The sequence below is a fragment of the Orbicella franksi genome, chromosome 1 (assembly GCF_964199315.1).
Source record: "Orbicella franksi chromosome 1, jaOrbFran1.1, whole genome shotgun sequence".
In the NCBI taxonomy this organism is placed as follows: Eukaryota; Metazoa; Cnidaria; class Anthozoa; order Scleractinia; family Merulinidae; genus Orbicella; species Orbicella franksi.
This window is the reverse complement of record NC_138145.1, coordinates 5,400,429-5,427,114: the sequence shown is the minus strand read 5'-3', so window position 1 is coordinate 5,427,114 and position 26,686 is coordinate 5,400,429. Positions and strand designations below refer to the sequence as shown.

At 40.7% G+C, this 26,686-nt stretch overlaps 2 protein-coding genes and 1 pseudogene across 2 annotated transcripts in view; all 3 read right to left on the bottom strand.

Annotated features, from left to right (window-relative positions):
* LOC145463072 (uncharacterized) overlaps positions 1–22,088 on the bottom strand; it is a 35,233-nt gene extending 13,145 nt beyond the window's left edge. The window contains exons 1-10 of the mRNA XM_081446816.1: positions 21,917–22,088; positions 16,522–16,747; positions 15,498–15,581; positions 13,902–14,005; positions 12,985–13,023; positions 12,186–12,698; positions 11,346–11,744; positions 10,745–10,792; positions 10,014–10,289; positions 9,305–9,482 (exon numbers count right to left, since the gene is read on the bottom strand). Of these exons, the coding sequence (XP_081302942.1) occupies positions 9,305–9,482; positions 10,014–10,289; positions 10,745–10,792; positions 11,346–11,744; positions 12,186–12,698; positions 12,985–13,023; positions 13,902–14,005; positions 15,498–15,581; positions 16,522–16,703 (1,823 nt within the window). The 5' untranslated portion in view covers positions 16,704–16,747; positions 21,917–22,088. The remainder of the gene's footprint in view (positions 1–9,304; positions 9,483–10,013; positions 10,290–10,744; positions 10,793–11,345; positions 11,745–12,185; positions 12,699–12,984; positions 13,024–13,901; positions 14,006–15,497; positions 15,582–16,521; positions 16,748–21,916) is intronic.
* LOC145462419 (uncharacterized) lies at positions 118–8,326 on the bottom strand. Its single transcript, XM_081445977.1, has 2 exons — positions 8,088–8,326; positions 118–7,518 (listed from the first exon to the last, which is right to left on the bottom strand). Exon 2 carries the CDS (start codon positions 7,292–7,294, stop codon positions 1,136–1,138), a length of 6,159 nt encoding a protein of 2,052 aa, XP_081302103.1. The 5' UTR covers positions 7,295–7,518; positions 8,088–8,326; the 3' UTR covers positions 118–1,135.
* A 2,411-nt stretch (positions 22,089–24,499) lies between the features above and the next one.
* LOC145486918 (somatostatin receptor type 5-like) lies at positions 24,500–25,854 on the bottom strand (annotated as a pseudogene).
* Positions 25,855–26,686: the final 832 nt, after the last annotated feature.

Sequence of the window (26,686 nt, the reverse complement as noted above, 5' to 3'; positions counted from 1 at the left end):
TCAGGTTCACAGCGACTGTTGAAAGGCTGAATTGTCACTTGCTAGACAACTTGTCGCGATGAGACTAGCGTGTGTGGGAGATGCTTTACTAATCGAATAAAGCTAGAGATCACGGAAAATCAGCTGTGATTGACGGTGATTTAATTGACGATAATCGAACGTAAACTGAAATATAATGTAATGAATAAACTAATTACTAGATAATAGAAGATTACAAGATGACAAGAGTCACGAAACAATAATAGCGAACATTCCAATCATAACTGCGATATGACAATACTTCCAGTCAAACTTCCCAGTAAAGATACAATTAAAATCATCAGTGATCCCAAACAGATACGCATACTGCTAACTGTCCTAATACAATAAATGACAACACTCTAAAAACTTGAAAGCAATAAAATTGTACGATGCGATAAAAACGTGCTTGCGTGAGCGCCACTGAAAGCGATGTGGGAATTTACTAGCAAAGAAAGGACTTAACTGAATTACCAGAGATTCTTATAGGAAAGTTGCTAAATAGAAACCTAAGCTAGGGGGAGTGTGAACTATAAAGATCTATCGCTAGAAACAAGATGAAATAAAAACTTTGAAAACTGGGGCTCTGCCACGTGTTGGACTTAGTACAATAGGCTGTTGTACAAAAAAACCGAGACTAAAGGTACTTAAGGTAAAAAACGTCAAAACTTGAAACTTATACTAAAAAGCAAGCATAGAAAATAGTTTGTACTTACACATCGGTTCCCGCTTGCACTCTAAATAGTCAAGGGTAGCTTAAAACTTAATTTACTTGAAAACACGTACTGTGCACGCACGATAACTGAAACTTGAACTACTGGCGGGAATATGTCGCTAACACTATCTATATACGTCCACGTGTAAAAACGGATGACGTCATTGCTAAGCAACAAATTGGCGAATCAGAAAGAGTTAAGATTACTCACGTAATTAGAGAAGCCTCGATATAGTGTTCATTACATGGCTCCCCTGAAATATCCAGATATTTCACTAATCACTGTTTATGTAATTAACTAATGTTCAATGTCTACAATGTTCATAAGCTATATTTATCACGAAAATTAATGTCACAGTTCATGGTTGGCAGCAGGCTCCTCGGCCGGGACTACTCCGGTCTTTACTCAGGGGATGGCACAAGAAGTACCAGTTTCTGTACCGGTCTCTCCAGATACCGCATGGGTCCTGACCTCCTTCCTTTCTTGTCCAGGCAGGCATCTGGTAGAGCCACTTGAACTTTGCGGACTTGACCATCCTGGCTTGGGTAGACCGTGGCGACGCGGGCGGGTTGCCATGCATTCCGTGGAAGGTTGGTGTCCTTAACCATCACGACATCGCCGACACGTAGATTTCGACGAGGCCGCGTCCACTTCTGTCGTTCCTGAAGACTTAGTAAATACTCTTTTCGCCAGCGGGTCCAGAATTCGTTGACGAGGTGTTGCACACGTCTCCAGCGTTTGCGGGTGTACATGTCAGCTGGCTCGAATTTTCCGGGTGGTGAGAGTAGAACCTTAGATTTCATTGTCAGCAAGTGATTAGGGGTTAGCGGTTCTGGCGAATCTGGGTCTGAAAGGTGATTGGTGGTGAGGGGGCGGCTGTTGACTATCGCTTCCGCCTCGCACATTAGCGTCCTCAGGGACTCATCATCCAGCTGTGTACCATTGTTAGAGAGAAGTGAGGATAGGATTGAGCGCACCGTCCTTATTTGCCTCTCCCATACTCCGCCCATGTGGCTTGCGGCTGGAACGTTCATCTCGAATTTGATCCAGTCACACTGTGACTTTAGGAGTTCTTCCTTAATACGGCTATCATTCATTTCTTCTAAAGCTTCTTTGAGTTCTCGACGAGCTCCTACGAAATTTGTTCCATTGTCGCTTCTTAGCTGTCTCACGGGGCCCCTACGACTTAGGAAGCGTCTCAACGCGTTTATGAAGGAGTCTGTGTCCAGTGAGGCTGCAGTCTCCAGATGGATAGCTCTTGACGACATACAAGTGAATAGGACTCCATAGCGTTTTAGTTCCTTGCGCCCTTCTTTAATCGTGAATGGGCCAAAGTAGTCGGCGCCGCAATATGTGAAGGGTGGGCAGCTTTCTAGTCGGTCCTCGGGAAGGTCAGACATCTTCTGCTCAATAACGGCACCTCGCAGCTTCCTACATGTCACACAGGAAGCAATGACGTTGCTCACAGCGGACGAGCCTCCAATGATCCAAAAACCGCGGGATCGAATCTCGTTGAGCGTTATTCCTTTGCCTTGGTGTTTGCTGTGCTCGTGGTAGTACTTAATTATAAGGCTGGTCACGTGGCTGCCTTTGGGTAGGATTACTGGATGCTTCACCTTGTCCGAGAGATCTGCATGCTTGAGGCGGCCGCCAACGCGTAGGACTCCGTATTCATCGATGAACGGATCTAACTTGTTGATTGAACTGCGTAACTTCGCAGTTTTCTGCTTCGGGAAGGATCCCTGTTCTTCTGCTTCCCTTGCAGGTAACTTAAACTCGCCTTGAAAGGCCTTAGACTGCGCGGCGTGAATGATTGACCTTCCGGCCTCCTCCAAATCTTCAGCTGACACTTGGGCCACTTCGCTTGGTTCTTTGTTCACGCGTTTCCTTAGTTTCTGGATGTACTTCGAACAGAGTGCTACTGCTCGCCGGGCTCGGTACCAATCAGAAAAACGCTCGATTCTCTCTTCTAGGGTGGCCATTCTTTGATCGACTAAAGATGATGCCATCGCGACGGATTTCTTGACCTCTGGGTCGTCGTACTTCAAGTTATGTTCTTGTTCGTCATCGTTCAGCCATTCGCCTTCTTCCTTCCATAACATCTCTGGTCCCAGAATCCACCGCGAATCTCGGAGCTCATCGGTCTTCATTCCACGTGACGCTTCGTCTGCTGGGTTCTGTTTAGTGTCAACATACCGCCATTGGCTTCTATTGGTACTGTCTTGTATCTCTTGTACTCTGTTAGAGACGAATACATGAAAACGTCTGCTTTCATTGCTTATGTACCCAAGTACAACTTTGCTGTCCGTCCAGAAGAAGTCCTCATCGATCCGGTATTCTAGCTCACGATGAATCTGTTGACTTATCCGTACGGAACAAACAGCGGCGGTTAGCTCGAGTCTCGGGATGGTTACAGGTTTGAGAGGAGCTACTCGCGATTTTCCCATCACGAAAGCGCAGTGGACCTTGTTTGCATCATCTACGAGACGTAAATAGCTACACTGGCCATAGCCTCGGACGCTTGCGTCACTGAAATGGTGCAGCTCTGCTCTGACGACTTGACCGAAATCTTTAGGCTTGTAACACCGAGGAATCGTGACGCTCTGTAGTTTCATCAGTTCCATTCTCCATTTCTCCCATCTCATCTTCGTGTCTTCTGGTATTGGATCGTCCCAGTCCAAATGGAGACTGCATAACTCTTGCAGTATTGACTTTCCTTGAAGCATCAGGGGGGCTACAAAACCTATAGGGTCATATATAGAGCTTACGGTCGACAGGATACCTCGTCTCGTGCATGGTTTGTCTTGCAGGACGACGCTGAATTCGAAGCTGTCAGATTCGACGCACCATTGAACTCCTAGTGTGCGTTCTAAGGGAAGTGCGTCCAGGTCTAGGTCTATCTCTTTAACTCCCTCTGCCCTGTCACTCTCGGGGATGTTCTTGATTACCTCTTTGCTGTTGGACAAGAACTTGTGAAGATTGAATCCTCCTTGGTGGCACATGGCTTTTACATTTTTCACCAATTCTACTGCTGACGCTGCTGTAGCGACTGACTTCAAGCCGTCATCCACATAGAAATCGTTTCGCACGAAGTTGGCTGCTTGGTCACCGTATTCTCCCTCGAAGTCATTCGCGGTTTGCTTGAGTGCAAAGTTGGCGCAGCTTGGTGATGACGTCGCGCCGAACAGGTGGACTGTCATGCGATAGTCTACGGGATCTTTAGAAAGATCATTCTCCTCCCACCAGAGGAAGCGAAGCAGGTCACGGTGCTCGGGATTGACGTGGACTTGATGGAACATGCCCTCAATGTCACATGTCACGGCAACGGGTTCTTGTCGGAATCTCAACAAGACACCAGTAAGGTTGTTGGTCAGTAGAGGACCTTGCAACAGATTCTTGTTCAGGGATTCCCCATTGTATTCTTGGCTGCAATTAAAGGCTATTCTTAACTTCTTTTTCTTCGGATGTCTTGTACCGTGATGATTAATGTAAAAGGTCATGCCGGACTTCGCCTCAGCATCACTCGGAACCCTTTCGGCGTAGCCGTTTTCAATCATGTCTCCCATGAACTTCATGTACTCTTCTTTGTATTCTTTGTTACTCGGCGACGTAAACCGTTTCTTGAGGTGGTACATGCGTCGGACAGCGTCATCTCTGTTGTTAGGGAGACCTTTGAAGCTTTCCTTCAACGGGAGTGGAAGTTCGTAGTGGCCGTCGTCACGTCTGTGTATGCGCGTCTCTGCGATGTTTAGAAACCTCTTGTCTTCCTTGGAGAGACTTTGCTGAGCCATGTGCTTATTTTCCGCAAAGTCCATCTCAAACATTTGATTTACATAGCAGGGGTTTAGAACCTCCTTTGTCTTGTCTTCCAGGATGAAACTAACGTGGCTTGTTTCAGGCGTGTTCTCATGTGCTATAATCCTGTTGCACGTTGCTACACCGTCTTCGTCTAGGGGGGTCTCTGAAAGATTGGCCGGTCCGACTATGCACCAACCAAGGAGTGTTCGGACTGCGTATGGATCTTCGCTTTTACCAGTTATCACTTCCTTTGGTTTAATCGCCTTCGGGCAGTTGGATCCGATCAGTATTCCAACGTCGAGGTTTTCGTCTAGCGGAGGTATTTTGTCCCTTATTTTCTTCAGGTGTTGCCACTTGTCTGCTGCTGCTGGGGTTGGGATTTGGTCCTTTCTGGATGGGATTATGTCTCTTGCATACGCCTTAGGGAGTTCGACCTGCGCGCGTCTGTCGGGGCGCTCCACTATCAATCCGTCGATACGGGATACAGGGATTACTTTGCGGCCGTGCATTGTGCTTAAATTGAGACTTGTGTCGACTCCCTCAACTCCAAGCTCGCTCTTTACCTTATTTGTCACGAACGTCGTGTCACTAGCGTCATCCAAGAGTGCGTACGTTTTAATTTCTTTGCTGGGATTATCCTTATGGTACAGGACTACAGGCACGATTCGACACATGATGATGGCGTTCGATGTACCGACAGAACTGTGGGAGACGCTGGCAGCGTTTGAGTGAGCAGACTCGGCAGCGTGGCCTGGTTGCAAGGGTTGGGGTGGATTGCGTGACGACTGAGCGCTTGGCGGAGTTTGCTCGCTGCGTGTCTTTGACTTTAGAGTCGCTCCGTGTAGCAAGGTGTTGTGACGCTTTCCGCACTCACCACAGGTTTGCTTGGATGTGCAGTCAGCGGAAACGTGACCCGCTCTGAAGCATCTGAAGCATAGGCGTTTCTCGATGATGAGATCCAACCTCTTGTCTGCAGTAGCCTTGGTGAAATTGCTGCACTTCACTATTGTATGTTTGCCATTGCAGGCTGGGCAGGACTGTTCGCGCCCCGATGTGGCTGCTGATTGTGTCTGTTCAGAATGGCCTACTGGAGTGGTAGAAGTGACCAATGATTGACTTGGATTGATTCCACCTTGATACCTCGACCTTGTGCCACGGGTGTTGTCTCTAACCGGGCCGTTCCTTTTCCTTTCTCTCTTAAGTACGTCTGGAGAAAAGATCGGGTCGTTTGCTACTTCGGCTTCTTGTTTGACAAACTTGACAAAGTCCGTGAAACCCACGAGTCTCTTTCCCTTTACCTGAGTTTCATGAGCGGACCTACACCACTTGACGCCCGAGTACGACGGCAACTTGGCGGAGATCGACTGTAGGATCTGAGTAGAATCCAGCTCCGACATAGATTTCATAGTCTTCATAGCCTCTTCACAGCGCACCAAAAAGTCAGAGAATTCCTCCAGTCCCTTACTATCGCCATCACTGATCTGTCGCCAACCTCTAAGTTTCCTTTTGTAGTCTTCGGCTACCACCACAGGGTTTCCAAAACGCTGATCGAGCAGTTTCCGGGCTTCGCTGTATGCGGTTTCAGAGTTTGTCGCTAGGAAACCTTTAACCACCTCGTTGGCCTTGCCGGTCGTGTATTTTTCTAAGAAGAACAATTTGTCCTTATCAGCGGGGACGTTGGCGGCGATAATACTATCAAATGCGGTCACGAAAGCCGGATATTCGAATGAGTTGCCGGAAAATGTCGGAGGCTCCTTAACGGGGAGGTGAAAGGTCCTTTGTTGATTGATTAGCGCTGAGCTTAATTGCGTTTGTTGGGCTTGAAGGTTGACCAGTTGGTTAAGGGCGAAACTTATACTAGATGATGGTTCAAAGTTCTGTATACTGTTTGCTGGTTGCTGGCCAAAGTTGTCTGGAATCGTGTTAGGCAGAAAAGGAGGGCTGTTGGGGTTCATTTCCTGTTTTGCAATTCTTGTCGTGACAGCTGTTGGTTGTTGGGGGCTTATCTCTTTGTCCTCGAGTTTAATTTCCTGTTTTGTTTGCGTGTTTAATTTATATTCTTCATCTAGAATTTCTTTGAACGCACTTTCTTCTGCCTTTGCGAGCGCATACTCCTTTTCTAGTTGAATGCGCCTGAGTTCATTTTCCTTTTCCAGAAATTCCATTTCTATTTTGACTTTAGCTGCCTTTGCTGCGGCGTCCGCTCTAGCTTGTGAAACGGAACGCGAGGAGGACCTAGTCGACCCTTTAGATGACTTGGATCTTACTTTTGATCTATGGCTCGACGAGGCGCTAGATTTGGTGAAAAGCGATCCTTTTTCAAGGCGCTGGATTTGTTCACAAAGCTTCATTCTTTGTTCAGTAAATTCTCGATCTCTAACGTCATACCACTGATAGGATTCTTCCTTTTCTGCGGGACTATCCAGCAGACTTTCGTATGTGTAGCACGCTTGATTAAAGACATCTTTTAGAGAATCTAATTCATTGCGTTCGACTTCCAAAACTTCTAATTCCGTTTGGGGATCTTCACGTAGTTTCTTAATGTGATCTAATTTTCTTTTAAGATTTCGGAAAGCTGTTTCTTTTCTTTTTGCTCTCAATTCCTTTAGAAAGCTCTTTCCCTTCTCTGAGAACTTTTGTTTTCGCTTTGAAATTTTGACATTGAGTTCTGACTGGGCAATGGGCACGACATTTTCTCGGTCTCCATCAGTGTCTTCGTCAAGAAACGACGCCAGATCTTCAGGTGCGGATGCGATGCTCATTGTTTGTCACGAAATACCGATGACGAATTTAGAACAAGCCTCGATGTTTTACTGTAACGTCAGGTTCACAGCGACTGTTGAAAGGCTGAATTGTCACTTGCTAGACAACTTGTCGCGATGAGACTAGCGTGTGTGGGAGATGCTTTACTAATCGAATAAAGCCAGAGATCACGGAAAATCAGCTGTGATTGACGGTGATTTAATTGACGATAATCGAACGTAAACTGAAATATAATGTAATGAATAAACTAATTACTAGATAATAGAAGATTACAAGATGACAAGAGTCACGAAACAATAATAGCGAACATTCCAATCATAACTGCGATATGACAATACTTCCAGTCAAACTTCCCAGTAAAGATACAATTAAAATCATCAGTGATCCCAAACAGATACGCATACTGCTAACTGTCCTAATACAATAAATGACAACACTCTAAAAACTTGAAAGCAATAAAATTGTACGATGCGATAAAAACGTGCTTGCGTGAGCGCCACTGAAAGCGATGTGGGAATTTACTAGCAAAGAAAGGACTTAACTGAATTACCAGAGATTCTTATAGGAAAGTTGCTAAATAGAAACCTAAGCTAGGGGGAGTGTGAACTATAAAGATCTATCGCTAGAAACAAGATGAAATAAAAACTTTGAAAACTGGGGCTCTGCCACGTGTTGGACTTAGTACAATAGGCTGTTGTACAAAAAAACCGAGACTAAAGGTACTTAAGGTAAAAAACGTCAAAACTTGAAACTTATACTAAAAAGCAAGCATAGAAAATAGTTTGTACTTACACATCGGTTCCCGCTTGCACTCTAAATAGTCAAGGGTAGCTTAAAACTTAATTTACTTGAAAACACGTACTGTGCACGCACGATAACTGAAACTTGAACTACTGGCGGGAATATGTCGCTAACACTATCTATATACGTCCACGTGTAAAAACGGATGACGTCATTGCTAAGCAACAAATTGGCGAATCAGAAAGAGTTAAGATTACTCACGTAATTAGAGAAGCCTCGATATAGTGTTCATTACACCGACTATCGCAAACTATCAGCCATTAGTGTACAGTGGCTGCAGCTCGTCCACATAATGACAACGTTTTCTCGTTTCTCTGATGTTTCGATGAGTATTTAGAAACACTGGATAATTCTATTCCCAAGAAGACTGAAAGAGAGGAAATTGACAGTTGTGCACGAACACAACTGCTAGTTTCCAGTGACAATTTAGTCCACCCGATTTTGCTAATGTGTCGGTGGAGTAGTTAATGCTACGTAGAGAAATTTAAAATGTTTTTGTTTCTTGAAGGAAATTTTCTGAATGGTTAGAATTACACGAAAAGAAAATTGATTATTCGCTCTCGATGTCCGTAGGGTAATTGCTTATCCGGCCTACTGTCACCTCGGAGAAATTTCGAGTTCATAATCTAAACTTGTTAATTGGAATGCATGGTTTTCCGACCCTATTATATGAACTGATCAATTGAGTATGCCGGGTTTGGCTTAGCTAAGTTTTGAGGAGCAAACGTGGTATCAAAGGATTTTTGGAATGAAATGGACAAAGTAAAATTTAGTCTACTTGGCCTGTTCTCTCATTAGATGAGAGTTGTAACATGTCGTAAGCTTCATTACACTGTTCTTGTACCTGCTATTGTTGACAGACACAAAACCATAAAGCATTTTATCCAAAGCAGTGGATTTATCGACCAAACGATAAATCGTTGCTCTACGAGTAAGATGGGTGAAAGTAACTGAACTTGGGGCGGCAGAAAAATCATAAATCCTCATCGGGCTCGACCGACTCATGCTATAGTGGTTAATTTTCTAATCTCAACTATGTCAAGCGCAAAAATGGCAGACTGGATAAAATTACCAAACTGAAGACAATACATGCTGTGCCATTTAAGCCTTATATAAACGCTAAAAGGAACATACAGCAATAACAATAATTTCAATCACGGAGTTGAACAAGGTAATTATTACTGAAATGACAAGAAGAGCGGACGCACCTGAAGGCAACAACATTCACATCTCTGACGTCAGGGACTCCCTTATATAGACGCATCAGCTCTCCTTCTAAAAGAGCTGCCAGTGACCTGGATCGGTTAGATAAAAGATCACTGAGATCAGGCGTGAATGTCTTGTCACGTAGTCTCAAAACCGCCTTCAGGTATACTGAGTCATCATCTGCAAAAGATAATGAAATCTTTCTAACATGAATGAGTTATTTTAAAAAGACAAGTTGATAAGAGTGTTGAATTAACAAATAGATTCCATGTTGCTGTGCGTCTATTCAGTGATTGATCACAGATGGCGTCAAAATGTGGTAAGGTAAGAACAAAAACGTGGCACACAAGGCGATAGCCGAGTGTCTCATTGATGTTGTTACCACACTTTGACGTCTTCTGTAATCTTCCTCAGCGACATGGAATCTTTCTGTTTTATATAACAAAGAAACAAGAACAAATGTTAATGACGTCATCTATATGTCTGTCCTCCAAATGATTATAAGTGAGAACCAGTCAAAATGCGAGAATAAATTATAATAATAAATATTTACAGCGCCGCTGTATTAAGTAAGGACAATGTAAATTGCACATATCCAAATGAGAGATTTGAAAGAGTCAAGAAGAGGGAATGGGACATCGCCACTCATTTACACGCCACTCGTTGTTTGGCAGTCGGTTACAAATCACCAACACAAAATACAGGAAATACCTTTTAGATTAATTCTCATTCTCGAAAAGCTGCTGCCCAATCTATTGGAAATGTGACATTCCACGTCAGACGACATTTTGACAACATATGTCAGGATAGCTTCATAAGGTGCCATGACTGCAAGTCCAGCAGCAGATGTGTACATACTCACACCATTAATAACCAGCGTGATGGAAGGCCTCGGAAAACCAGCCGCTCTACACTCCACTGTCACATTAGAGCCGTAAGGAGCTGAGATGATATCTTCGCTTGGAAAGGAAGTCATCCTTGGTTTTTCTTTCAGAGAAATGACATAAGGAAAGGTGTTCATTCATTCATTCATTCATTCATTCATTCATTTATTTATTTATTTATTTAGTATTTTTATCGGAATACCGTTTGGTTGTTTAGTTTCCAAAGCATCTTGTATTTGTCAGTTACTTAAAATCGATCTCTTCATTGTCTTTGTTGTGTAGAAATCGGATTTGCTAAAAATAATGTAAGTTGTCACTAAGAAATTTGTTACTCCCAGAACCCGAATTTCAGTCGAAGTTCAAAATTTACTTCAGTTTGCAGAGAGGGGAGGAAAAAGAAAACTACTGACAAGGAAACACATATTTCCAGGACGGTCATAGAGTAGTCGAGATGCTTCAGAATGGAGAACTAAATCTGAAAACATTGGTCTACAATGTATTATTGCATTTTAATCATGTGCTACACTGTATAAGAAAACTTCACTGTTTTGCGCTTACCAAAGTGACCGCTACTGCAGTTATTTCCCAATGTCCCGCAAACTGCGGCTGCAAGGCAAACAGGTAAGTTTCACAGTCCGTTCATCTGTCTTTCCTGTAATACTGTAAGACTTGAACTTTAATGTATTAACTCTGCCATTAACTGAAGTAACGGAAATAAAGGCCGATGCGTCGTTCGTTTGTTCGTTTATGGCTTGCCTCATTACCTTAAGGTTGGGCATATGAAAATAAATTCAAAACTAGGTCCGGCAAATATTTTGCTTCTAAAACGAAAACACATCAAAATTACCCGAATTTTTGACAAAAAAGAAAGTGCCGAGAGTTCAGTTCTTGGGCCATGCTCGTAAATTATTCAAGTGGGTCGCCTCTATGGTTTCTTCTCAGTTTATAACTTTGTTTTGTTAAACCTGAAATATTTGAATGGAATCTTTAAATGTTCAGCGCCATTACCACTTGTCCAAAATCACTTAGTGAGGCTTAAGCAATATTGTTTTGTTGTTGTTTGTTTATTTATTTATTTCGTAATTGCAAGCAAGCCGAAGACACGGGAAAGATTAGGCGTAGGACCCGATCGGCGGGGTCTCTTGGCAGCTAAACATACCTTTTTGACACACGTAGGAGCTGTGTTTCGATGTGGTTGCTGTGCATTCACCAGTCCCCCATCGTCCATTAGTATCACTATGAAGCATTTCCACACAAATGTTCTGGCCTTCCCGGGGTTCATCTCCAGACCAGAAAGTAAAGTTACCAAGATGCGATCCATCTGTCCAAACAAACGGTTTTGTGTTTCCAACTACTTGCTGCTGTAAACCAATCCAGATGTTAAAAGACTTCTGATCTAATCTAAGGCGGAACACAAAATCCTGCACATCTCGGCTTGTGATTTTAGCGAGATCTGCACCGATGTTCTGGCAACGTTTTCTAGCATCGATCCATCTGCTCTGGTGGTTAGAGTACTGATAACAATAAGACATGTACTGTTTCCATCCGTTGTCGCAAGCTACAATGAAAAAAAAGTGAAATCGTATCATTTGTAAAACTTCGATTTAACGAATTGACATTACTTTTTCATACGTCTGTCCTGTTATTGATCATGAATTTCGTCATAACATTGTCAAAGAAGCTTTGGAACCACGGGCGATAACCGAGTGGATCCACAGCTACTTTGACAATGTTATGACGAAATTCATTGTTAATAACAGTACAGACGCATGAAAAACACGTTAATTTGTTTTTGACAATAACAAATTGTCAAATTGTCCGCTCTCGCTCGTTATTTCGATTGAGTACGAAGCTTAACTAAGGGGAAATCGTGGGTTGGGACTCCCTTACCATATCTTGTGTTTATACCAAGAGGACAAAAAAAGCAACAACAAAATTCCAAGACTCATATCTGTTCGGTGAAATTCTCAGAAGAAAGCTCAAAAAGTTATCTTCTCACTTTTATTGCCGCATCCAATTTCGTCTGACTTATCGGTACAGTCTGCCTTCCCATCACACACTGCTTCAACAGGAATGCAAGCGTCTGTGGCGCATCGGTATTGCTTCGTTGTGCACCATCCACCAGCTAACGTTCGACAGAACGTTTCATCACTGCCGTCGCCGCAGTCGTTATACGCGTCACAGACAGCGGACTGTGGAACACATCTTCCGTTCCAACAGCGGAAGTAGTTGGTTCCGTTACACAGATCACAGCCAAGTTCGTCACTTCCGTCTTGGCAATCGTTAACTTTGTTGCACAGCCATGGTGTTGGTATACAATGTCCATTTCTGCATTTAAACTGAGTGGCTATCGGATGGCTACACAGCCGGTATGTCGATTTCTCAGGACAATACGACTCACGCAGATCATGGATCTGACCCTTACAGCACCCCCAGTAGTTCGAAAATGGCAGCCAGGAAACATTGCCCCCACAGATGTGTTTCCCACAGTTTATTGATCCTGGCTCACAACCTGCGATAAAACATTTGTAAAGAGTTCCAAAGTGTGCCATTGCAGTAAAGAAACCTCTATTTTTCTTGTCGCTGGCATTTCAATGAGAAGGCCAACAGAAAGTTGAAAAAAAAATGTCATTAAAATTTTATCAAGTTAAGCGCATGAATTACTTCTAGTAAAGAACTTTAGTATTTTATTCTAAAACTAAATCTAAATGGCGTCTGTGATTGCTTCAATTGCAATTAGAACTAAATCAACTCTTTCTTGTGTTATTTTTTTCCATGCAGCTAAACTATAAACTTACTTGTCAGTTCTCTTTTTGAACGGTGTCTTATCCTTGTTCCTATGGACGAGATAATAACGATGATGAAACTAAAACAGCAAACAAACAAAGCAAACATGTGTGTGTTTGCTGGGAAACTTCCGACTCGTTCTGATCTCGCGTTTATCTAAAACTTTCCCGACTCCGTTTTACAACAAATGTAAAGTAATAGGAAGGGATGTCATACTAACAGGGATGGATCCAGGGAAAGTATAATAACAAAGGGGAATTTTCGGAAGATGGCTTTAGATCAAATCATTAAATTAAAAATGTAAATAAACTTAAAGCAGGCATCATCTTAGGCGTTGCTGTCTTGTTTGCCATGACACAGTTGTGTTAAATTGAAAGCACCAAGTACTTCCTATTGATTTCAAAAACGTGTATTTTTGTCCTCAGCTTCGGATGCTAACGGGAAAATAGGGAGTTTAAGAAAACCACGACGGCAGCGGCAACGGCAACGTCGCTAAACAAAAGATTTCATTAGGAGAACAATGGTTGTGCAGGTGCGTTATAATTCTTGGTACATTTCTTTACCGTCCTCGGCAAAACAACAACGTGAAATGACCAAATTCTGCATTGTCTGGAGAACGTGAAGTACGACGGCTAATTTTTTAAAATTTTATTTCAAGTTTATCGCTATGTCCCAGATTCAGTTTCGTGAAAGTTTTGTCAGTGATAAAGTAAATGACTTTAGAGTATCGCGAGATTCGGAGGTAAAGTATAAAGTCATTTTTTAATCGAAGTTGTCCTCGGCGTCGCCGTCGTGGTTACTTTAACTCCCTATTCAACCGGTGAGAATGCACGTTCCCGCCAAAAGGCATTTTGTTAATGGTCGTGACGTCATAAGCCGGCGGAGGGGACGGCGTGGGTACTAGTTTTTGGACTCAACCTTCACTCACCTCCTTCAATACTGAACTCTCGGCAGCTCGACTTCACAGTAATGGACGCCGCCATGTTCCTAAGAATACTGTCATCGCATTCCAATGGATTGTCAGACAAATCTCTAAAACATTAAATGTAATTACAGAAACTTATCACTGTCTTGAAAAGTTTGAAAATCTACTCGGCGGTGATAAAGGGCTTAGTTTTTTAAAGACGAATTTGTTATCCTCTAGATTTTGTCAGCCACATCATAAGTCTGCCAAGTTCCATGGAGCCATGAATCTCAGTTGCATAACACAGAATTTGTATGGGAATGTAACTATCAATTATAACAATTCGAAATATGGCAAAAAATTAATATAAACAACTTAGACGAAAATACTAAATCACAGCCAGGATTCATGTGGGTTTGACATTGGTTTAAAGGAGCTAGGTCACGCAATTTTAGACAATTTCAGCACTGATCAAATGGTCATAGAATTAACTAACATATCACAGAAACGGCTCAAAACTATAGAAGATCTCAAACAAAACACAGGAAAGCCAAGAAGGCACATGGATGGACAAAACTGGAGAAGATTAAAATGGTCGAAAATGCATTGCATTTGTGTAAATTTGAAAAACGTCGATCCACCTTTTTTCAAATTTATATCAGTTTATATCAAAATTTCATGTACACAGCTGGAAAATCATTATTAGTTATGTGGCCGTGATTTTGCAAATGAAAGACTGTTGCTCTGCCAATTTGACGTTCAGAGCTCATAATTAACAAAATTACCTAAAATAGCGTGACCTAGCCCCTTTAAGAAACGTTGAAACAAACGTTTTGTTAAAAAGACTAATAGCACACCAAAGAGTCGAAGTAAGTCATTTATATTAAATTTCTTTTCTACATTTCAAATTGTTATGAACGATCGTTATATTCCCATATAAATTCTTGTATTGACGCTGTGTTACTCAAATGAATGTAAAATGAATATGGGTTGTTGACCTAAAGTGAGGTCAAGATGGCTTGATATTGGCCAACTTCTTTTTTTTTTTTGCGTGTTTATGGACCGAGACGGAGTCGAGGTCCATAAACAAGCAGGAAAAGAACGAGGCCAACATCCATTTTGACCGAACAAGCTTGGTCAATAAAGGACTTATTGTATGGCTTTCGGCGAAATTTTTCTTGCGGGACGCAGCGGGTAGTCCCTAGAGGGCAAGATGGCGCTATCTTGCCATCTCTGGTAGCCAAAAGCAGCGTAGGATCTGATTCATCTTGCCCCCTCAACGGAGCTAGCCAAATAGTAATGTAAAATATCAAATGCTTCCCCTCTTCAAAATCATTGGAGGAAAAAAAAGGAAAAATTAAAACAATAGTTATATTTCTGTTTCCAGAGGGTATAGTTAAGATATGTGCAGTGATAAATTGGAAGGAGCAAATTGCTTTAATCTTTCAATAAAGAGCAAAGAACCAAACATTGCTACAATTTTTGAAATCCATTCTTACAGAGAATGCAAGTCTCAAAGGGAAAGAGAAAGGAACTATTTTGGCATCTAGCACCCCGCGATGTCCTGCGGATTTAAACAGTTCAGTAAATTATAAATCTGAACAAGGCTGGTAGACTTACAAAACGCACAAACTCCTTGGAAGATCCACGACTTGTGACATTTGTGGAGGTGATAAGGTTGATATCGTGTTACCCGAGAGATCTCTGGAAAATAATGAACAATATATAAAGACGTAAGTAGCTTATTCTACAAACAATAAAATATAGGACCGTCTCTGGGTGCAGGATTTTGGCATGACAAGACATCGCACTTATCGCTTCTTCGGGGTTGTCACGCAATAATTCCACTGGAGAAGCGTTACGTGACTTCTCGCAAACGGCTCGATAGATTCTGACATGGCTGTTACCTGCCAAGGAAATATCAAAAGCATAGCAAGAGCAGTAGACAGAAAAAGAATCGTAACGATATTCTTTGATCGATTGTTTTAAAGGTAAATTTGTCCTTGATATAAGCCGGTACTTGAGCCTCCGGTTAGCATGGGTGTTTTCCGGAAATGACGATTTGTCTGTGTTACTGCAGGTAACCCACATGTCCCATATCAACTTCGACTTCAACCTTTTCGCTTGTTCCAATCTAACATTTCATATATCTATAGAGTTTGACGTCTACAGAAAATAGATTGAAGTAATGAAGTGAACAAAGACTGAGTACACAAAGGATTAAATGTCTGTGTGGGTACCTAACGTCAACTAAACAAATTTAAGAATCGATAGATTTCGATTGCTCCAACCATTCCCGTCAAAATTTACTTCCAGAAGTAGCCAAATATTTTCATTATTTCAAAAGAAAACTTTGAACGGCAGGCAGTTCCAATGATAGTTCACATGAGTAATACAGGACCTCTGAACTGCGCTCTAGAACTGTAACACAACCTGACGGCATTCTCTGATGTTTCACTTCATAAATCCATAATCAAGGGCAAAATCGAAGGAGAAATAAAGGTGTCTCTCACGTGCACTGCAGTATAAACTAGAGGCTTCAACAAGTTCAATGTAGTTGTTTAGCCCAGCACCCCAAGACGAAATACTGATACTGAGATGAACTAGCTCAACTTAATCAGAGAGATACAAACTTCAAACTTACAGATATTGAATCTCATCTGGCAGTCGAGCCGGTAGATGCGACAGGTTTCGCCGACTACAATTGGCTACGATGCCTTCATGATTGCTTGAACACTCACAAACATCACCACAGGGAAAGGTTTCCGCTGTTTCGTACATACTCCAATGCATCAGCAGCAGTGAATAAAGCCCTAGTATTTTCATGGCCAGTGGTATCACGTTGCGAAAATCCCAAGGATTGTGCAAGTCTAAAATGATATAATACTTATGTTAATATTAACCAAGTGGGCTCGGTCAGTTTTTACACAAAGAAAATTCTTCTGGTGAGAGTTTAGTCACTAGGAAGCTAAGCACCGGCTCTAAATTGGCGAATAAAAAAGAAGTTCTTACTATGGGTCGGTAAAGTTTTGCAAGATCTTTTGTGTACTTGACGCCTTGATCCAGAACGACAATGTCTTTTCAAATGGAAATTGTTATTGAAAGTGCAAGGACTGCCCCTTTTTTAGATTTTCTATGCAGTCATTGTCGTGTATATAACTAATTACTCACTACTGGAAAATAAACTAATGAGTTCGGGGCCATAACGAGTGTCGTTTCAGCGGTCATGTTTGACCGGAATATCAGAGTAAATACGAGAGTCGAGGTCACTGCAACGGTCACAAAGTAAACTTGTTCGTTATAATCCCAGTATAATCTGAATATTTTTTCTTGTTTTGGGGATGCTAACAGCGATATTTTTGTAAAATGAAACAGATATATAGCAAGACAGTATGAGCTAAGCTTGATAAAGTGACCAACGTTGTGTAACGAAATTTTGTTGATTATTTTGTTTTATGGTTCAGTATTTCCGTCATTCACTGTAATGATACTAGTAACGGAAGTCATCCGCAACATGCGACTAGTATCACGCTGCACTTTCGGAAAGTCGCTAGTTTCTATGGTTTGTTAAAACACACATAATATATATGGACTGAGCTTACATAAGAAAAACTTGCACATATCAAACATACATCAACACCCAGAGGTAATTATTACGTAATTTTTGCTTTAAAAAAGAAATTTGAAGAGATCCTTGTGCGTCTTTTACAATCTGGAGGCAGTCTCTCGCCGTGTCCACACTACACAGGAAAAATGTCAAAACGCAGTTTTATTTATACTGTTAGGCCTACTGTCCAATCTAATCCGGGTCGAAAACCGGAGGAATTTGAAAACGCTGGCTTTTGCGTTTTAGTTTGATCAAAAAGCATTTTGAAAACGGATGACGTCTTGATAACCATGTGATTAACCCTAGCTCTCAAGGGTCCAATCAAGCCTTTCTGCCGGCAGTGATTGTTGCGTTTTCAAATTTCCCCGGCGTATACGTAGTGTGGACTGAAAACATTGGATGCGTTTTCGGAGGGAAAACGTCGTTTTCAAAACTTCTCCGGCATAGCTATAATGAGGACGGGGCCCGCTCAGTTTCCACAAGATGGTGGTTCAAAGATTGTGCGTTCTTCCGATTCATGAATACCGATAATCAACTCGCTATTTTCGGAATCCTTAACTTCACTGGAGGTCGCACTTTAGGACTGTGAAATTTTCCGCTTCTTTCAAGGGGGTCCAAGGTACTTTTGGAACCAGTTTACTCGAAAGAGGACGGGATATTTTTAGAAGACTCGAAAAAGACACAAAGATATGTGTACTTGGATGGATGCCAGAGAAAATTTCAGTCTGATCGATCGATGTGTTCTACCAAAAATTACATACTGGTAAGAGACGATGATCTATCAGTGAGGTCATTATTGGTTTTAACTTCTTAAGTCCCTGAGATTCCAAACAGAACAATTAGTCTATCCCATGATCTCGCTATGTAGACTCAAAACGATACTTCACAGAATATAAGTAGCATAGAGGCCTTTTCCACAACTGACAAAAATACTTGTCAACACATTCACGGTTACGATATTGTAGTTGTCATATTTTATTGCCCTCTTTTTTTTTAGCCATTTAGTTATTGAGGTATCACGTTTCCTCGTAAAGCAATATATGCGTTTATTTTTACTAGTTCACTTACAACTTGAAAATCGTTGCAGGCGAAATCATGAGGTATAAACTGACTGGTCCTGAGAGTCTGATAATCGTGCAATAAGAACATATATACTTTATATCCACCTTACTCCTTCCTCATTAGTAAAATGCGGAACACTGTTGACAGTCAAGATAATGAATATCAACAACAAACTGATATCTCAGCTGCATTGTAAAGAAAGGTCAAATATATTGTGTAATATCAATAAAGCTGTGTTAATAACTTTCTTGGAGTCTTTGAAGTGGACTGTTTGCCAAAAACCATTATCGTTTGAATTGTGTCATTAAATTTTTATAAATGCATCTAGACTTACATGCCGAAATGGCAGAATATTAGCAGAAACGAAAACAAAATGAAGGATTGATTTCTAGTAAAGTAACACAGCATCTCTGCTGAATCAAATTATTTTTCAGCTAGCAAGGCTATTAAAACACCATAAAAACGTGTATCCGTCTCTTGATGTCATTGAGATTGCACCTGAACATATCCTCACGACTAGCTATTCCTATAACTATTGAGCGCGATCGAGGAGATGTCGTTCATGCCATCGAGTTGTTTTGTTCAGGATATACCGCCAGAAAGGGTCAACTTCAATTCCCTAATGGTTATCACAGTTTATTTTGTTTTATTTCCGTTCAGGGCGGAAGTATCCTTTTATGCCCTCAACTGACAAGACAGTCCATAAACACATTGGCGCACGAATTTTATGCGGAGCCATAATATTGCTCACATTGAAGTATCTTTGGGGTTATTAATTGACACAGCTCCGAAAATTCCTTTGATTGGTTCCATTATTCGTGTTTACATCGCCATTTACAGGCAAATCGTTATGACTAAAATTCTACTTTGCAAAGATATCAAAACTCTCACCTACAGCTCAACAATTAACGATTTTAGATAACATAAAAAGTGACACTGAGGTGCGCGTTTAGTTGTACAATATAGCAATGTGAGACTGAGTAAGAGATCGTTTAGTATAGCCAAATTGATTCCCAATATATACCAGAACGCCCAGGAGATTGACTTTGGTGCGACTTTGATTCCAAAATTCGAGCTGCATTTGTGTCGAACTCAGTGCCTATGTATGACCTTCTTATTTTGATTTTTCACCAATCAGAATGTAGCGCCACTTCTGGAAGAGAATAGAGCTGAGATATAATTGCCACTGAGTTCGATAGAATAGCTAAATGTCGAACAAAATTGAAGTGAACTAGAACTGAGTTCCGCGCGGGTATAGTGCGACGTTTAAATCAGCTATCGACCCTAGCGCTAGAGTCGAACTTAATGCAGTTAAGTTCTGCACGACAATACTGCGACGTGTGAAGCAACTGTTGAGCTGCCGCCACCCCTTTGATTGAACGTTCGACACGACGATATATGTTTCAACATAGACCCCACTCACCTGGTGAATACTGGTTTCTTATCCTTCAAGGAAATAGAATGCACATGTAGCTGTGAAAGCCAAGTTTTCGTATTGAAAGAATGAGGCCTTAAGGATTTTCGCAGAAATTGACCAATCACAGCCAACCTTAACTACGTCAGAACATTCGTCAGAGCATAAATTGCGCACTAAGGTGTCTGGCCCCGTGAACCTATTAAATTTCTTTCAAAACCATTTTATGAATTATTTGGGATAGATTTCGGTGGGGGTAAGAGGAATTAAAATATAATATTTAAGATTATGGATTATTTTAAGCAGGCTTAGAGGAATTACACGGGCAGATGTTTCTAACTTCTGTCTTCCCACCAGCAAGGTGGGTGAAAAAAACGTTTTACAGTCTAACAACCTATTTTCTCTATTTCCGTTTTGTGATACAAAGTGCTGATATTGCTTAATTCTGATTGGTCTAGGTCGAATGCAATAATTGTTCGTTCAGTTCAAGTTGACCTTTACCTCCGAGAATAGCCGACTGACGATTGCTTCCGAAGTTGGCTGGTGGATAATTGTCTCCCGTGACTGGGTAGTTTTTGTATTATTATTTATTTAAACAATATTTTCAACTCGGCATTTGCTCTAAGGGCACAAACCAGTGCTAATCGAGAGAGCTCATGTTTCGAACAATGTGCTGAAAGCATTAGCTGCTAACTCTGAATATGACCGATGTTTCAGTGAGTACCAAAAACCGGCAATAACCGATATTTTCCGAAAATTTAACCGAGAGGATTGAATTTTTTCTCGGGTATTATCAAGTCATCGTGGGATTTTCTCAGTTACCTATCCTAACTGAACTCTCTTTAAATACTCACAACAGGCACAATAGTGGACCTTAACGGTTCACAGATTGACGATCCGGTTGGAAAAGGCAGATCTCTATTTTCGATAACTTAATACCCTTTGTATCAATGATAACGAAGTGAAGCAATAAAGATATGTAACTTAAGGCAAGGAACTTTTAAATTACGATTTCGAATGCGAAATTTTGTATCTGTCATTGCTTTGTATAGCGAGATTAAAAATCCGGTGGAAGCTGTCACTTCACATTGATGCAAGTTCACGGCTGAGTGATCTACGTCACTTAAACTTGTCAGTATCTATGTTGATTTCACTAGAGTTACTTAGAATTTACCTAGCAACTGGCAACTCTTGTTTACATTGCCTTTTTCATATCAGTTCATATGTATTTATATTCCGACAGTGAATAATAATCTATAGCTAGGTGCAGCAAAAAATATATGTGACAAATTAAACTTGATTCTAATTAATAGTTTTTCAAAAGCGCTAATAAAGCTGCACCTCTTAATCAAAGTTACGAAATATATTTTATTTAAATAAAAATGTAGGGCAACACGTAGGATGAAATTAAAAAAGAAACATGATAAAGTATTGACACAAGAAACCGCCCCCTATGAAATGCGAAGGTTAGGGTTACAATTACCGTACCTTTTCTGGGATATTCGAAATACTCTTTTGTGACATTTGGCAAGCATGGCTCGAAATAATCACATGCACTTGTTGTGAACTTAGAATTGTTATTATTGTTGCTTTCTTTCTAGCTACTTCTTGCTCAACAACTAGTTTTTGAATAAACAAAACTTATCTTATTCTTCCCTCTTCCATTTCAACCTGATTTAGCCCATCCTCGTTCAACCTCAACCACAGCTAAAATAAGTAATAAGAACATCGGACAACTGCTAACTGTCCCGTTTCCGTTCAACTTCTAGCTCTATGCTGTCGATTATTGTGTTATTAATATGAAAACTGCAGGCACCTGCCTCGAGGCTGGTACGAAGTGCTCGTTCTGTTCGACTAAATCAAACATTGTATTTCTCTTTGCTTTAAGGCACCCAGACTTCAGAAAAATTGCATGTTATTTGACTCAGGTCAAGTAGAAAACAATTTTAGACTTACCTTGGAAACAGGTTTCTTGTATTTTGCCTCTATCAATTAAACTGAAATGATTACTGATTTCATTGCCATCGCCAGACGACAAACACCACTGACGAACAATTTTAGTTCAATTCATTAGCATGTCGTGCACAGGAAGGTTGATTGCCATTCGTTTTAGTTGTCTGTCGTTTCAGCGTTGATGACACCCATTGGTAAATTAGCGAAAAACTTCACTTGCGCTTAGGTTGATTGTTTACTCTACAGTTAAATTGCAAAGTTCACTTATTTCTAGTTTATGAATGCTGTCTCTTAATGACTTCTCCTAACGGAAATGAAAAAAAAAAATGGTTTATGTCGATTGAAATACCACAATCATAAAAACGCATGATTTCGTTAATGCAGAAAATTCATCAATACTGAGATTTCTAGGTGTTATCAATATTCAATGAAATTCGTCTTAACCATGAAAACTAGCATTTATTTGTATCTTGGTGAATTTAATAAACCAAAGAAGAAAGAACACTCTTTTGTAAACTGCGTATTTTTCCTGCCGTAATAAATTAGTGTCTTATTTCTTGGGCAAATAGATGTCGGAGGTTCTGGAGGTTTTTCACGTGATGTTTTTCTATTTCCTGTTTGAGCATCGGTGTCTACAAGTACGCGTTTCTTCATCAGCCGCAAAGCAATCGTCATCCATTTAACAATTGGGTTGATCCTCTTTGTTCTTATAACCTGTTTGCTTGGCAATGTACTTATATTGTAGAGATAGATTAAATTGTGAAGCCAATCAAAACTATAAGCAAAACTTATGTCCATCCTCTTGTTAACTACATTTGATCTCTGTTGTGTCATTTGGTTGTTTGCTTCTGTCGTATCTTGTGGAATACTTAAATTAAAGAGAACCTTGTGTCCGGTTATGAGGATGATGTTTCATATGTGTGACGCATGACAAAAGACACTACACTGTATTTTGAAACCTCTTTAGAAAATCAAGGCAATGAATCACAATTTCTTTTAGCAGCATTTCACTGACAACCGTACGAATGTGTCGTGTTGTGAAAGTTAATGAAAAGTTACCTTGAACCTAATGATAAATGTAAACTATTCTTTTCATTTTTTTTCTTTCGGTAAAGATAATACCTCAGCTCGTAGATCAACAAGTGAGTGAGACTGGACGGAATTGAAAAGGCCCCGAAGACTCTCGAACAAAATCGTAAGCTTGTTAATTTTCGCTTGTCTCTCAGTCTTGAACAGACTTGAACACAACGAGAGTTCGACCAAACGCAGAAACTCAGTTGTGCAGTTAGCTCGGCAGTCAGTTTAAAATAGGAAACCCCTTGAATGGATCATGTCTTCGCTAGCGTTTAAGGTCATTCCTCACATTTGCATTGCGCATCCTTACTGCGCATAATTTATGGCGTCATTAGCGCGCGCTCGTGCACGCGCACATGGAAAACATGACGGATTTGCCTTGATATTGTGCTCTGTCAGCCGAAAAATGGCTCTAGCTCACCAACGAGCACGGGCACCCCAATTTTTTTTCCACTCATTGTAGTCAACTAATCATAAGCTTTGCGTGAGAAAAGACTGATCTAATTTCTATTGCTGAAAATTGAATAAATAAGAAAAATAGCAGATACACGGTGGTCTTTTCTATTTGGCAGTCGGTAACCACGTCAAGAAATTTGGTTCAAATTTTTAACCAAGGATTTAGCTTTCTGTCTGAATCAAACTTAAAACGTTTATTTGTGTCCAACACAATATATTGACTTTAGTTTAATGCGCGTTCTTATGAGCCCGGGCTCACAAAAATGTTACAATTACTGGGAATGCGTTCTTATAATAAGTATTAAATAATGCCAAAATGGGGCATTTTCAATGCCTCACTGCTCCTTAATGAGCATGAGCACCCCCTTTTTTTATTTCAAAATTGAAGTTATCATATGATAAATATTCAGTGGACAAAGTTTGAACAAAAATCTATTGTCACTTTTATTTCAGAGGAATTACCTTAAACTGAACACTTCCAGTAAATATACTTCATTCCAGTTTTGCCTTGACCTCCTCTATCGTGAAAAAGTCGTTTGTAAGGTGCCGGTAGTTCTCGACCTCTGTTGAGGGGAGTTTGTTCTAAGTTAGTGTACCAGCTTTCCAGAGTCAGTCGTTGAAAATGTTTTGTACTGTAGGTTAAGCATCGAGCAGAGGCCTAGTCAATTCTATGATTTGTCAGTTGATGATCTTCAAAAGTATAATCATTGGCATCATCATTTCTCGTCGTTTGTTTGTGTTCAGTAAGGCTCGAGATAAGGTCTTACCGATGTAGGAAGCCTGGCAGTCGGAGCATCTGATCTTGTAAACCACTTCCTATCTGTCATCATTTTTTTTCTAACTCGGCGAAGAGTTACACTACGACCACATGAATACTCAGTTCCATCATAGCCTATGATAGAGGGGAATGGTTACGAATCCCGACAAAGTGCTTTGTTTTGTTTTTGTTCGCTGTTTTGACTTTGACTGTGGAAAACATACAACAGATGTTTACTTCTGTCTAAGCAACTAACCGATAGAACAGTTTAGGTTAAATAATTAACGTACATAGTGTATGAGCACAAAACAAGAGCCTCCATTTATTAATATCGGCGTAGTTGTTTTCTCCTTTGAAGTTTGCCGGGTTACACAACCATTCCTATTATGGTTCTAGCGTTGTTGATTAGAAATTGTTTATCGAATAACGCTCTGCAAGTACAAAATAAAGGGTTGAAACCTTTAACCCTCCCATAAATGCTGTTCAAATGTAAGTATTAATCTCGCATTTTGTTCGCTCTTGTAATCTTTTTTCATTATTCACACTGTTTATTCTCTCTCCCTAATGGTTCCGTTCACTTCAGCGGACTGAGTACCATTTGATGTTACCAAACCTCCTGAGCACGTTATACGTCCTGTTATCTGTGTTTAAATTAGCTGACAGCTCCTTTTTAAAAGTATAGTTATATTGCTTGGTCTGTTTGATTTGTGGTCGATCTCTTTCTGATAGTTTCCTTGAATGCCCTTCTGTAGTTGGTGCTTTGAAGTACGTAGCAAATGGGATTTACACAACAATTGCAGTAGACTAAAAATAGCGAAATTTTATAAAACACAGCTTTTGTAGAAATGTCTAAGACTGTAGCAATAACAAAAGGAAAGAAGCATGCCATAAAGATAACAGTAATAGTAATGAAAAGCTTGACGATTTTACGCTTGGCTTGGATGTCCTCGCGAGAAGAACATGATAAATTCTCTGCGCAGATTTGCTTTGTAAAATATAACCCTCTGATGATGTTGAAATAACAGAAGCAAACGACGATAAACGTTGCCGTTACCACCAATGTTAGAGATGACAAATAAATGGTTGACTATGGTTTCGTCCAGGCCATTACGCAGGTACGGCGTGTACCGTCCCAGTACTCTACGACGAAGAGTGGCAACACAAAGAAGAAACCAGATATCCACATGACAGCGATGGCATACTTGACATTTCCTAAAGTGAGCCGTAAGTTCACATTCAGAGGGTTTACAAGCGCATTATACCGTTCAACAGAGACAAGAGTTAGTGTCAGCCCGGCGACAAGAAGTGATATTCCTGCCATGTGATTCATGGTTATGAATTTGCATAGGACATCTCCCAGCACACCGCCCGGGTGTGTGATGGATCCCTTTAGTGCAAGGCCTGAAATGCACCATAGCAACGTTAATAGATCGGCCAAAGCGAGATTGGCAAGGAAGACGTTTGTTGTAGTATGCATGCAGCGCTTCTTCTTCACAACTATTAAGATGAGCGAGTTTCGTATTAATCCAATGATGACAATAACCGCTAACCCTGGTAAAAGGACGAAGTCTAGGGTTGTTAATTTGATGTCTGAGAGATACAACTTAAGTGATACGTGTGCTGTGGACTTCAAACAGTAAAACTGGGTTCTCTGTTATGAATCTCTAATTTAATTAAACGAGATCCCAATGTTTTTTGGTTTACCCGAATATTTGTTTTTCAATGCAGCTGAATATTCTCGAGGTGTAAATATAATTGCTTTTGACTTCCGTTGTTCTACACTTTTATTCGCATATTAATGCAACTTAGAGAAAACCTAAGGACTTGACACTTGATGTGTTTGCCTTTCATACCAAAACTGACGCCGATCTCTAACGACCATTGACTTACTAAAGGGGTCTTGATTAAATTTCACGCGACTGTTTGAAGGACATTTGAAAATTTCGGCTACGGAAGATATTACAGCCGAGAAAGCTGCGACAAAAATTCACGATGAAATATCCGTCTGTCGCGAAACATTTAAAAAGTAGAGTTACAAGTTTGCCTTAAATGTGAAGTACTTAGGCAGCAACGTTCAAAAAAGCAATTATTAATGTAGTTTCAATCTTTTAAACCAAAATGTCATTGTCAGAAATACGCAAAATATTTATTCTCCAAGTGTAAAAAAGGCACATAAAAAGTCTGACTGGGTCTCGATTCGGAAGAAAACTCCTATTTAGAAATATTATATTCACAATGCTGGTCAAATTAAATGTTATATATAAACGTGTTCACCCAATACTTTGGGGAGAAGAAATAATAGCCTTTGGTTTACAGCGCGACTGTCTGGTTGGAAGGTAGTCCTACTAAAAGATATCTGATTGAGGATTTTCTTGGCAGTATCTTGATCTATCTTGACAAGTTAAACCCAGTTTAAACGCTGCATTCAAGTATACAATGTAAATCGAGGGAGGGCGTAGGCAGAAGGGTGTTCATACATGCGATAA

What these genes read in the sequence shown, in the direction of transcription:
- LOC145462419 (XM_081445977.1), bottom strand. Translation starts at nt 7,294, where the DNA reads ATGAGCATCGCATCCGCACCTGAAGATCTGGCGTCGTTTCTTGACGAA.